Source organism: Harmonia axyridis, chromosome 3 (genome assembly GCF_914767665.1).
Source record: "Harmonia axyridis chromosome 3, icHarAxyr1.1, whole genome shotgun sequence".
Lineage (NCBI taxonomy): Eukaryota > Metazoa > Arthropoda > Insecta > Coleoptera > Coccinellidae > Harmonia > Harmonia axyridis.
In genome coordinates this window covers 60,254,283-60,268,705 of record NC_059503.1, presented here as the reverse complement: position 1 = coordinate 60,268,705, position 14,423 = coordinate 60,254,283, and the positions used below count along the sequence as shown (strand labels likewise).

General features: G+C 37.6%; 1 protein-coding gene across 2 annotated transcripts; it reads left to right on the top strand.

The window, feature by feature from the left end:
- The first annotated feature begins 365 nt into the window (after nt 1-365).
- LOC123675610 lies at nt 366-13,651 on the top strand. Of its 2 annotated transcripts, XM_045611009.1 has the most exons (7): nt 366-523; nt 576-913; nt 5,216-5,726; nt 9,601-9,780; nt 11,132-11,362; nt 13,175-13,381; nt 13,434-13,651. In XM_045611009.1, the coding sequence occupies exons 1-7, from the start codon at nt 476-478 to the stop codon at nt 13,569-13,571; spliced, it is 1,653 nt and encodes a 550-aa protein (XP_045466965.1). In that variant the 5' UTR covers nt 366-475; the 3' UTR covers nt 13,572-13,651. The 2 variants fall into 2 exon arrangements, with proteins under 2 accessions (XP_045466965.1, XP_045466966.1); XM_045611010.1 differs by lacking the exon at nt 13,434-13,651 and having other exon boundaries at nt 11,132-11,369; nt 13,175-13,212.
- Nucleotides 13,652-14,423: the final 772 nt, after the last annotated feature.

The window sequence follows — 14,423 nt, the reverse complement described above, 5'->3', positions numbered from 1 at the left end:
GAGGAAAAACGTCACTGATCCGCTCAAAACTAACATTTATTTTCATCTCTCATCTTCCGAATACTGTAATGATCCAGAGGTCAACACAAAAGTGAGGGTTCGAATCTCAAGGGAGTTTGAAAAAAAATTCCGCCCGCGCGCATGCGTTCTACGCTCACCAGAAGATTGATAAGAGTTAAGATTTTCGCCATATGTAAACTATGTTACACTGAGATCACAAATTTCTACAAATTAATCCTCTATGGTGTAATCTTTGCTATTCTTTTTTTTTTGACATGTACCCCAGCAGCTGATTGGACTATCGAGTATTAATTGGGTATAGATTTCTTTATCTTTCGTATTGTTAACAAACTTTCTTTCTTGGTTGAAATATGGATCATATGACAACAGATAAAAATTGAATATTCATTCTGTCGACATTTTGTTTTTTCGGCTGGCAGTTATTCCAAACATCTATTTTAAAATAATCAAAATTATGGCATTGAACTTATATCGTAAAATAAATGCAACGATTGCTAAAAACGTAAGAATTCTACAAAGTCAGTAGGAGATTGTATTACAAAGTTTGCTTTCAGTGTAAAAGGTTCCTACAAAACAACGCTCAGAAACTGACCCAAGTAAGCAATATTCTTGAAGAAAACCAGGTCCAAAAAGAAGTGGATAAAAACAAATTCAATAAATTTTCTATATCTTCCCATGAGAGGACGACGCCCTCAGAAAATCCTCGATTATGGGCTAATGCTTTTGAACCAGAAAGAGATATGATTCAGAGGAGTTTGCAAAATCGCTATTTACAACCAGCTACAATGCCAACTTACCGAGATGAGCCTATTTTCGATACTAACTTTATGGCTTCACTCCAAGAGGAACCCATCAAAAAGGCCAAAAACATAGTTTTGAACAATTCTGCTAGGTGAGTCCGTTTCTTGCACACTAGAATTTTTTTCTTTCATGATTTACTAGTCCCAGTGGTCCTATCAATTACATTTTCGTCCTGCTTCACAGTGAGGGTATGAAGTAGGTATTGACTTCTTGTTTTTTTTAAGGTTTCACTGGGACGACGCAATGGAAGAAATTCAAGAAACTATAAAGTACTATAATAGGGCATACGAAACGCGATAAATTCTTGTTTTTTCGAATAAAGCTTGTTGAAGTCACAGTTGCTTGGATAATATACCATAAAGAAAGACCCATATAGCTTATATCTGCCGTGGAAACAATAAATCCTCCTTGCATTCTTTGACTATGAAATATTCAATTTTAAATTTCAAGTAGTCTCCAAGAATTACAGATTATTTTCTTGAGCTCTGGGTGAGGTGCCTTCCTAACCTAATTTTAGATTAAATATACTGTTGTTTTTGCAATTTGTTGAAATGTTTATAAGGACGTTTACCGTTACTATTACCAGCAGAGAGAGGGAATCACAAGCTGTTTAACAGACGTCAATTTTAGAGCATAAAATGTTTGACATTTGACAGTTCCATTTATGGCCTCGGCGTTAACATTAACATTCCGCCCACCTTGAATCCTCATGGTGTCAACAAAAAGAAGTCTTAAAATGAATATATGTACAATGTATGTGAATTATTGATATTATTCCTCTGACCTCACTCTTGTGAGTCCATTTTTACTCGGAAATAGCTTCAATGTTCTACCTAGCTTTCATTCCAAGAAGAAAGGAGTTTGTGTTATCTTCTTCAAGAGTCACCAATGGTCCTGATTTAAGTAAATCGTGGATTTTTGTCTTCAATTTCAACCTATGCTGGAGTGGGGAAATGTACTCTCTTCATTTTCCTTATACCATTGTAGGGTCTGTTTGGCTTGTTTATATTGCCAGTTGTTGCTTCCTTTAAATTGGGCTTTGGGATTGATGACAATGGTGCTCCAATGAGGAAATGCCTTCTAGTAAGAGCTCGATAGTCTTCTGGATTAGATGAAATGCTTCAATTTGTATTATTATTGTATTCAGTATAACAAAAGGAGGTGGAATTTCGATGCCTTCACATCCGATTCCCAGATACCACCTTGATTACCTACAAAAAAGAGTTTCAGGAAAAGTAGGTAACCGAAAGAGAAAAACTCTGGCGGAATCTTCCTGGTTTGGATCACTCCAAGATCCACGAAGTATCTGGTTCTTAGTAAGAATATGCTACACCTCTTCACTGGATTCCTCACAGGGCATTGCCGCCTTAGGAAACACCTAATGAGAATGGGTCTAACAGAAAACGACGAGTGCAGATTCTGTGGGTAGGAGGAAGAACTCAGGATCACCTAGTGACGGAATGCCTCGCCATCGCTAGCCAACGCAAAATCTGCCTTGGACACGAAACTTATAGAAGTGAGGAATTAGCATCCTTGAAGCCATCCCAGATATTGGAGTTCATCAGAACTCTGGAACTGGAAGGCGAGCTGTAGATCACGTTATGGAGAGAATAGCTCTGATGGGGGGCACAATAATAGACCATTAGGTCGCAGTGAAACGAAACCTCACTAATAAATCTCTTAATCTTACCACCTTGATGAGGTGATCTGCTAGGAATAAAACTCCATCTGATCGATCCTGATGCTAAAGAATTTCCCATTTTATCATGGTCTTGTGCCAAAACCTTTCAATGCAGAGTTTGCGCCTACAAAATTTGTTGTGGCATCTGAGCTTGTATTACTGACTAATTCCAAATGAGTGACCTTAGTGGCTTTTTGGCACGAGACAGAGAGGAATTCCAGTTGATGGTCGCCAACCTCCGTTGAGGAGACGGCACTTAAAGAAGAAGAAGACCTTAGTAGTGAAACAAACAAATAAACTAATTTTTTTTTTGTATTTCTCAATTATTTTTTGAGAGCAAAACACAACATCTCTCGCTCTCACATTCGGTACCAACAGCTGAGCCCATCAAGTTTCTAGGAGTCCATCTGGAAATTAGGTTAGGTTAGATTCTCTGATATCAAAATTATCAGTGGCAGTATTCACCACCCGAAGAATGAAAATGTGTGCTTCAACTGTAGTAGCTCGTCAAGCATATTTTGCCAACTTTCACGCAGTAGCCTCGCAGAGTATCCTTTTATGGGGAGCGACATCCGAGGCGTTAAGGGTGTTGAGACTTCAAAAGAGAGCAGTAAGAGCACTATGTGGTCTTGCACCTAGTGATTGCTGCAAGGAAACTTTCATAACCGGGGAAATTCTGATTGTGCCACGTATATACATTCACGCCTGCCTCAAATATGTACACAAAAACATCCAGCAGTTTACCAGAAATTCAAGCAGACATGCCTATAATACGCGAAACAAGGCTGCCCTGGATACACCTTTCCATCGTCTGGCATCTACTCAGCGAGTCGTTGATCACAGGGGTCCTGTATTATACAATTATGGTACCTGATCGTATAAAGGCTCTAAAGGAAAAACGTTTCAGCACAGAGGTGAAGAGGGTGCTGTTGAGGACAGCGATATATGAGGTGACTGAACTTTTCGACTGTGATATTTTTGATGTTTGATATTTCATGTTTGTACAAAAATGATGTTATTGTGATGTTTATTGATATAATTGCTATTCTTGACTTTTCCTGTATGTTTATACTGTGAAATAAATAAATATTATTATTATTATTATCATGAAAATTAGCCCTCGGTCACCGGCATCAGTTTTTGCCTATCTAGTATAGAAATAGGACTTCTCCTTTGAAAGTGTCCAATTTGGCCCATCCTGTACGGGATGTAGAATTTGGAATTTCAACCACCATAACTTTCTGAATTCCTATCTGATTTATAATTTTCCATGGTTGTTTAGTTTGGAACGTAGATACGAGTTTGAACTCTTTTGGATACAGAGAGCCCGTTTCTCATGTGTAATTATGAAGAAGATCCATTACATAATCAATCGAAGGCGACTAAGATTATTTGAACTGGGGTCTTTTTGGTTCGGTAAGCCTTCCGGGAACTGCGACCATGCAGATCTTTTGTTATCTAACCTACTCATTCATAGAAACCCAGGGAGGTCGTCAACGTTAATAAAATTGACAACCTCCTTAGGGGCCTTGGCCGTTACCTCTCTGGTATCCAGGACCAGCTTACCCATGTGAATGGCTCTTAGGCCAGCCAGCTCCGGACACTTGCATATCAAGTGCTCGGCTGTTTCTGCTTCCGATCCACAGAGCCTGCAAATCTCTTCTGCTAACTTTCCCATACGGTACAAATGATGTTTGTACCGACAGTGTCCCGTCAGCAGTCCCACCATCACCCGAAGCTCGGCTCGCGACAGCTTCAGGAGCTTTTTGGCGTAGGTAGGTGAAATCTTCACGAATTTCTTTGCCTGAACAAGTCTAGGAGTGTTAGTCCAGTGGATTGTCCTGCTGTTCAACTCCCATAGCTGGACCGCAGGTTTAAATTGTTCTTTTCCTATCCCACAGAAAGGCTCAGGTCCAGCAGGTGTTAACCTTGATGCACTTTTTGCAAGTTCGTCAGCTCTTTCATTTCCTTCAACCCCACAGTGCCATGGTACCCATAGTGGAGTCACCTTATTTCCTCTGGCGGCTGGCCAGTTGCTTTATGGTGTTACGGCACTCCCAAGTCAGCACAGACCCCTGACAACAAGATTCCAGGGATCTCAGCGTGGTTTGGCTGTCCGTGGTGATGTAGATATGCGCCTCCTTGAGGTTCATTTTGAGACACTCCTGGGCGCATACATAAACAGCCATTTTCTTGGTCTGTAGAATCGAGGGCTCACTTCCCAGGGCTTTAGAGATCCTCAGTTTAGGTCCATTTATCCCAATGCCGCTGCCCTTCTCTGATTTTGATCCATCTGTGAACCATATGGATGACTTTTTGTCCAGACGATTGACGAGACTTATTGCACTAGGACGGTCATTTATAACCGTTTCAAAGGGCGTTTCAAAATCGTAGGTGGATGGCATAATATCCCATGGTTTTGCGAAGAGGTTTGAATCTAATTGATTCAGTATCCTCATATGTACAACCCAGTTCCCAGGAAGGAGCTTTCCATTAAGGGGAATTTTTATTGCTTCGAAGGCGACTAATGTATACCTATCATTTTTTAAAGAATACACTGCATATTTTGGTATCAGTTACTTGTCATTTTACTATATAAGACTGACTTAAACTTATGTATTTGCATAACTGAATGAAATTTATTGAATAAATAATTTCCCTTGGCTGAAATTAATTTTATTGCATTTCATCTAACCTATTAATTCTTTTCAGCCAACAAATCTTGGAAAGTTTCAAGAAGAAGCAGGCTCAAAATCTGCCTACGCGCAAACCAAGACTGACATCAAATCCTTTTCCGGAACCTTTAAAAGCAATATTTTCACCTTACACCATATCCGATCAAGAGAAAGCCGATCAGATGTTACTCGACCAAAAATCAATGCAGATGAATTTAATAAACAGTACAGGAAACAGCCAACTAACCTCTAACCACGATGCTATAAAGTCGTCGAAAAAGTTTTACTGCACCATGACACAGCGGGAAAAATCTCAAGATATTTTAGATCGAGTAATGGGGATCTCAAGTCTGCATTCGAAGGAATTTTTAAGTCTATCAAGTGATCAAGTTAGATGTTTCTCAAGTAAGTCGGGCGGCAATGAGGTTTGTAAGGACAGCACGAAACCAAAGATGAAATCTTGCTTACCGAGAAAATGCAACAAGATAACGATTAAGGGATGTCCACCAGTAAGAAGGAATACGATTTGTAAGCAGAAGAATAAAGAAGTATGTAATTGATTTAGTTGTCCCTTTGTATTTTCATACAATCATGTTTATTCAGTAAAAGACCATATGTGAGAACTTCTCCTTTTAATATTTCAACTCGGAAAATATAGTCGAATGTAACAATTGATTAAATGAAAAAGGGGTTGAATAGGGAATGGTGGAGGTCATTTCAAACATAATTTATGAAAACATTTTCTACAGAAATTTTGAGTTTAATTGCGATGAAAAAATATTTAATTCATTACTTTCCTTTTTTTTGCTTCTTTCACCTTTTAAATCGAAATCTGTTGAAACAAAACTACTGCCTGCATTCTAACGAAAATTTCTTTAGGAAATGAAGTAGGAATTTGACAAGTTTATGAAATGATTTTTTTATACAAGAATTGAGGAATTCAAAAATTGCACGCAAATTTATATCATAAATTTATAATTTTTTTCTTCATATACCAAATATCAAATCATACTAATTCTTATTCAACATCTTATACAGCATAGGTTTGCTTTTTTCATACATATCAAACCTTCTCTGATGAAAATAATACAAAATTCAAATCAAACTTGGTCGACGTAGAAAAAGTTGAAGTAAAATGAAATAAGGTGAGAAATTAAAAAAAAAGTATATCTGAGATACATTTTGCGAACTGACATGACGAGAGTTCCTTTGAAACCTCAATTGCATTAATATCATCCTTGAAGGAGGCTAAATTGGGGTTAAGAAGTCTTACTTAGCCATTAGTTCTTTGAAATGACGCATTGTAAGTGAAGCGTCATTTATTAAAAGTTGAGTTGGAGGGCAAGTTGAGACATTAAAATCGTAAGAAGCGTTTTCCTCAGTTGTAATTTGGAGCAATAATGAAAAATCCATTTCGATCTGTTGGACGATGAAATAAATTATTGGGTTGTTTCGGAATGTTCAAAGAACGCATTGATGTCTCATAAAATTTTGTTCATTTTAAAATTTATTATCTTTGTATTGTATTAAAAAAAAAAAAGAATTGATTTTCATCGCCCAACATTTATCTCTTTGATGTTGCTGTAGTAGTAACTCTGTGCTTGACCGAGATATGTCGTTATAGGCCTAGCGTCACTCTCTAATTCGGCATCGCTGGGGATATAATCCAACCGCACTAGGTTCGAGTCTCAATACTGCACTATGAAGATGGAAGGTGGATTTGGCAGAGATCACTGAGTGCTAAACTGACGATTCTATCAGTGATCTCGGGATGAAACACCACAATCCTCAGAGTAAGGGCGCACCATTTAAAAAAAAAGACCAAAGAAAAACTGATAACCAGTTAATTTGAAAAGATGGAAAACCTCCAGACCACTCTTGGTGAATGAAATAAACAAAAAACAGAAGAGCACTATAAAACTCGTCTTCTTTCTTTCTTATATGTAGGCTTGATTAATCGATCGTCTAGAGGTATGATTCGATTACCTGGCCTTTCGTCTTACAAGTTTCTCACTATGGTACTGAATTTCGTCTTTAACTCTAATGTTAATTACTCGAGTCGTCTTCGATATTTCACGTCTTTGTCTTATTACAAGTTTCGGTCGTCTCGTCTTTGATTCATTCGCGACTCGTCTTAATCTTGTCCGCGACTTTTCGTCTTATGTCTTAAGTTGACCGACTGAACTTACTCTTACTTCGACTTAGACCCAACTTGAACTTTACTCGTCTTCGACTTAACTTCAACTGACTCTCGACCCGAACTTACTTCGTCCCCTGACCGCAACTTACCCTGTCCACTATGAATATCCTTCCCTCCTTCCAGCTTGACTACACCCTTAGGGAAAGTACCATCCCCTAGTCCAATAAGAATTTTGCCGTACCGCCCACAAAGATCTTCGCGGATTCCTGGAAATCGAATATTCTCGAAGGACTAGAACCTGATACACAGATGTGAGACATCTGGTACGACCGTGTTGTCTTCGAACTTTACAATTTTACAATTTACAACTCCATGACATATTTTCGACACCTCGAAGAATTACACATTCTTTTTATATTATATGTACAATAACAATTCGTTCCCTGTAAATTCATTGAAACTGTCATGCCCTCAACACTTGAAGAAACTAATAGGTCTCCAAGCATCCTGTTGACCATCTCAATTATTTACAGGGAACAATAACTGGATCCTACATATATACTACTCAATTTGATATACAGGAGGTCCCAGAAGTCGACGTCAAACCCGACTCGAGTAACAGGCTAAGTCATAATGTGTATTTTTCAAATTATATTGCATTTCTTTTGAAAAAATGCACAACTTGAGTTGATTTTTGAAATCTTTTTGCTACAAATCTTTAATTTTTTTCAATTCCACTTTTCCTAAGGTATCCTGAATAGTGCTCTGTAATCCGAAATCTTCAATTCTAAGCCAAATGCTCTAGCTTGGAAGATAATGTCTTTTTTGCCGAATAAAATATTCAAAACTAATATTTTGACCAACAGTTGAGCGAGTGACCTCAATAGTTAACATTTTATATGGATTCTAAAATGGTATAACGCTTCCTACATTATTACTTAGATTAAGTAAATAAGTGTTTTCTTGAAAAAAAAAATACGTTTTATGGTGAAATATAATAAATTTACAAAGGATATTCAAACTACTCTATTTCAGTCGCAATACATGCACGACATCTTCTCAACAAATATCTGGACATCAGACAGGCGAATCTCTGTTATTGACGCATTCAAATGCTTCCGTTATTCTCATCCGAAGTTAAGCTACATTTTAGATCGGCTTTAAATTAAATTTTTCTTTTACTGCACCCCTGTAAAAAAAATGTGAGAGATTTAAATCAGGTGAGCAGGCTGGCGACGAGATTGTACCAGATCGCCCTATCCATATGCCCGGATGTTATTCATTTAAATATTATTTAACTGAGAGGGCTTTGTGAGCTGTGCACAAATCATTGAAACCACTCTTCTCTGAAAAAACTTAGTGGTACGTCTTCAACTAAATAAGGTAATAGTGTTGGGAAAAATCTGAATAAATTTCAACATTTAAGACTTATGGCAACTCAAAAGAGCCTAAGACTCTTCGTAATTGAGATATATCTTGCTTCATTATTCAAATTTCTACTCTCGTAAATTTTGTAGGCTGATGTAACCATCTTTTTCAAATGTCGATTCATTCGACCACAAAATTTTTTCTAAGAATTGTGGATATTCCTGTTTTTTTGTGCATGGTTTCGCAAAACACAACCCGAGGTTCATAATCCAGAAGAAACAGAGCCTGACTCGCTGGAGCTCATATTTTTTCGATAATCGGTAAGCTGTACTTTTGGACACTCCTGTGCTTCGCTGAATTTCACGTACCGAAGTGCTTGGATCTTTTTCAATTGCTCGAAGTATAATGTCCTCGTAAGGAAGGGAAATTCTTCCTCCACCATGCACCTGGTTTGGAAGCCAGACCGATGTAAAGAGTAGACATTCGTAGAAACTCGATGATCTGGATAACATTAGGGTATCCCTCATGATACATTTTAGAAGCGGCACTAGCGCTACATCTACATTTCCCATAAATGCGGTGCATTTTGGCATAATCCTGTGTGGTGTACACAGACATGATAGCTATACACAATCACAGGTTATTCCAGGGAAAATAGGGTTCTTGTAAAGAACTCAAAACTGACCAAATCCAAATCACGAGCAAAAAAATCCAATAAATGAAGCCAAAGTACACAAATAAAACGTATACAGAAAGTAGTAGACGAAGAAGTGTAATATACTGATCTGCATACGTGTGCCAATACCAAAAAATGTTGTCACTGTCTATCTTACTACCACTTTATGAAAGCACTCACTCCATCTCATTCAAACCAGATTCTTGAAGTTCTTGTATTTGAAATGAAATGTTTTCAGGTACATTGCAAAAAGATAGATGCACCGTATCCAAGTTACAGTGAAAGTTGCTATATGGAACCCAGAGCTAGAAAAACCGAATGTGATCTTTGTCCTTGGACCGAGAAAAACAATCCTAATTTCAAGGGAAAATTGAAGATACCCCCTAAATTCTACCACACAGATTGCATGTCCTCTTCAGTAAGTAACGTATCACTCTTGACCCTGAAAATCCATTTTAATGCTCAACAACTCAAAAAATCTAACTACTCTCATGATCCAGCCTTCAATTTTTTGATATGGTAGGGACTATTAGCCAGACAACTCTTAGAAGAAATGTACAAATTTTATTGCACATCGTAAAAATATACTATGATATAAAAACACCTCTTAAAGAAAAACCCTTTACAAGAACATTAATTCGATATTTTTTAAGCCTTCATCTTTTCTATTTCAAGTGCAGGATATAACGGGTGTTTTTTTTCGAGGTATATAACTTTAAGTTGGCATTACTGTTCAAGTTGACGACTGATTCAACAGCTTTCAAGTGATTTATTCTCAGTTTGGTTTAACAATTCATTTTGAATAGACTCACGTCTGAACAACGCTTGCAAATAGTGCAATTTTATTTCGAAAATAATGGTTCTGTGCGGGATACGTATCGCGCACTACATCCATTTTATTTTGTTTAGCGATGAAGCGCACTTCTCGTTGAATGGCTACTTCAACAAACAAAACTGCCGCATCAGGAGTGGAGCTAATCCTCAAGTGTATGTCGAAACACCGTTACATCCAGAAAAACTGACTGTTTGGTGCGCTTTATGGGCTGGTGAAATCATTGGTCCGTACTTCTTCAAAAACGATGATGGCCAGAACGTTACAGTCAATGGTGATCGGTATAGAGCCATGATTACTAACTTTTTCATTCCTGAATTAAACAACCATGATGTCCAGGAGCTGTGGTTTCAACAAGACGGCGCAACATGTCACACAGCTCGTGCCACAATCCATTTATTGAAAGACACGTTTGGTGACCGCCTAATTTCACGTTTTGGACCTGTGAATTGGCCTTCAAGATCTTGTGATTTAACGCCGCTAGACTACTTTCTGTGGGGCTGTGTGAAGTCATTGGTCTATGCGGATAAGCCACAAACCCTTGACCATTTGGAAGACAACATTCGTCATGTTATTGCCGATATATGGCCACAAATGTTGGAGAAAGTAATCGAAAATTGGACGTTCCAGATTGGACTACATCCGAGCCAGCCGTGGTGGTCATATGCCAGAAATCATATTTAAAATGTAATGCCACAAGATTTTCTTGAGGATGAATAAAATTCATGTCAATCGAAAAATCCATCGTTGTTTTATTACAATTTAAAGTTCTATAGCTCTAAAAAAAACACCCTTTACTACAGTATAAGTGCTTATGCAGCATGAGATTATGAACAATTATCACTAGTTATGGAATAAAGAGGTGATTCATTATTGGAAACGATGTAAACCTAAATAAGCAAATAGTTAAAGTTGTCTTTCTTGATCATTTTTATAGGCTGCAACTACTAACGGGGGATTTTCGGTGAAGAATTTTCCAGACCAAGATGCACTCAAAAACTTCTCTCAAAGATGGATGCACAAAGCAAACCTGAGTCAAGTATATATCAAGGGAAAGAAGATGCCGACAATGGACTGTTTCGAATCTGTCAAGAAACCAATAACGAGACGATGGTTGTTTAACGTCACCAAAGATAGCAATATCGTCGAACAGAATTCCAAAAACGAGGTAAGAGGTAAGGGAAGGACATATATCTAAGTTCGACCTTTGAAATTATCTGTACCTAATTGTTTTTCCTTCGAGAAAAATGACATGTTGAATGGAATTCTAGCGGAGAAATATGGAGAATATCATTTGTCGATAATTCAATAATTATCTTGAATGAAAACAGTTATGAAATAGTTATTTTTGCAATATGTATGTAAAGTGTCAATTCCATTATTGAAAATGTGGTAAATACTGCTCGTCATTCATTGTTAATTGTGCAATTGGAGAAAGACGAACAGTAGAAAGATATAATATAAGGTGTGTGAATAAGTCTTTCCCGTTTTTTTTTCAAATTTTGAGCCTTTATTGTGAAAAAATGGTTACAAATGAATTATTGAAAGTATTGGCCATCGCTAGCTACAACTTTTCCCCATCTTTCTGGCAACATACGAATCCCGTTGCGAAAAAATTCGACCGGTTTGGCCTCTATCCAGTCATCCACCCATTTTTTGGCTTCCTCGTAGGAATGGAAGTGCTGGTCAGCCAGGCCATGCGTCATCGATCTGAAGAGATGGTAATCAGACGGAGCAATGTCTGGACTATACGGCGGGTGGGGTAGGACTTCCCATTTGAGCGTTTCTAAGTATGTTTTCACCGGCTGTGCAACATGTGGGCGAGCATTGTCATGTTGCAAAATAACTTTGTCGTGCCTGTCGGAGTATTGTGGCCGTTTTTCTCGCAGTGCGCGGCTCAAACGCATCAATTGTCGTCGATAGACCTCGCCTGTGATCCTTTCATTCGGTTTCAGAAGCTCATAGTAAACCACACCTAGCTGGTCCCACCATATACAGAGCATGAGCTTGGCGCCATGAATATTTGGCTTGGCCGTCGATGATGATGCATGGCCGGGTAGTCCCCATGATTTTCCTCGCTTCTGATTATCGTAACGGATCCACTTTTTATCGCCAGTCACGATACGATGCAGAAAACCCTTTCTTTTATGTCGCTGAAGCAGCTGTTCGCAAGTGAAAAAACGCCGTTCGACGTCTCTCAGCTTCAGTTCGTACGGCACCCAATTTCCTTGCTTTTGGATCATTCCCATGGCTTTCAAACGCTTGGAAATGGTTGTTCGGTCAACTCCCAATGCTTCAGCAATTTCTTCTTGCGTTTGACACGAATCTTCATCAAGCAAAGTCGCCAATTCTTGATCTTCAAAGATTTGCGTCCGCCCGGAACGCTCCTTGTCTTCCACGTCGAAATCGCCACTTTTGAAGCGTCGAAACCATCCGCGAACACTTGAATCATCGACACAACCTTCTCCATAAGCTTCCTGAAGCAACCGATGCGCCTCGGCAGCAGATTTCTTCAAATTGAACCAATAAAGTGAAACTTCCCGCAAATGACGTCGACTCGGCTCAAATTTCGACATTTTCACGATTTCAAAAATTTATGATGCGAAAAAATTTCAACTAATGTGTTAGTGTGGAATTGTTGACAGATGAATAAGCTTTGATTATGACATATGTAACCATTAAATACTCGCACAGTATTGGTGGCGCCATCTCTTACAAAAAACGGGAAAGACATATTATGTGTAGCAAAGAGAACTCTATTATTTTTTCAATAGATGGCTTTACTTATCAGTATCTCGAGTTGTATAAGTCCGATCGGGTTCCACTAGATGGCGCAAGGAAGATGAAATTGCGTACTACAAAAACTTTTCTGACAGTTTTGTGATTACTTGACTCAGTTGATATAGTCAAAAATGTATACTAGAAAATAAAAAATAAATTAAATATCAGCAAAATATCTTTCATAATATTTTTGTTTCAGGTTCCAATGCCCATTGAAAATTTCAAATTTGGATACTGTGATAGACATCACACCGTATTAACTGAATTTTTCATGAAAAATGATGATTTGTTGAGGAATTTCAAGAATGGTGACGATCTCTCCGATTTCGGAATAAAAAAGACTAAATTATCCAAAATTCTTTCTTGTAGAGAATTGTTCGACGTCGTTTGTAAAAAAGGAGAAAGGGTAAAGAAAAGTGAAGATGGAGTTTCAGAGATTTTATATTTTATATTTTCAGATTATTCCTGATTATCCAAAAGATTGCGAGAGACCTTATCAAGATACTACAAAAACATGCCCATCAGGACTCACCAGAAGGAAAACGAAAAAAGATAGATTGAAGAGAAAAATCCCCAAAGACCAATCTTGCAAATAGAAGGAAACAGATAATATTAAGAAGAACATGTAACACGATGGAAATATCTCCAAAAATAAAATGTCGACCGATTAAAACAATATTTTGAACGAGAGTTAATTCCAAAAAACATATGAGCGATAAATATTTATGAGACTTTTTCAGCTGAAAATATGCAGTCATTTCGAACTCCTTTAGAGAATTCAGACTATGTTCCTGCTTTTCATGTGGTCTGCAATTCATTTTATCGAAATTAATGTTTCCAAATATTTTGATGATTTCTTTGATTCGGCTTATCTTCAATTGATATTCCTACTAGTACGTATTGAGTAGAGTTGAATAATCTTACCTCTTTGAAATTGTATGCGTGAAAAGTATACCGCCAGCCCCTGTACAAAAATTAAATGAGAAGCATTTTGAAAAAATAATTGATTTTAGGCACAACATGTCTAGACAAAAAATGAACACTACTCACTAGGCTATCCGAGAGGCAAAAAAATTCAGGGCATGCCATTTGAAAAAATTGACTTATTGACATTTTTTAAGGTAATTTTGAAAAAATTACAGTGTCTTTCAGACCATCTGTAAAGTGATCTGTTAATTTGCAAAAACTTTTCGGGAATTCAATAAATATAAATCGTACTATTATCTCCAATAGTTTTCAAGATATGATATTTAGTTTAAGCCATTATAACCATGAAATTTTTTGAGAAAAGTGGCCTACGTCAAAAAGTACCACAGATAAATAATGACAAGTGGGGTATTCCGAAATCAGAATTTCATAGAGATTATGATATAAAAATTCGGCATTCACACTGAAAAAAAACAGGTAAAGGGTGGTTTTTTAGAGCTATAGAACTTTAAATTGCAATA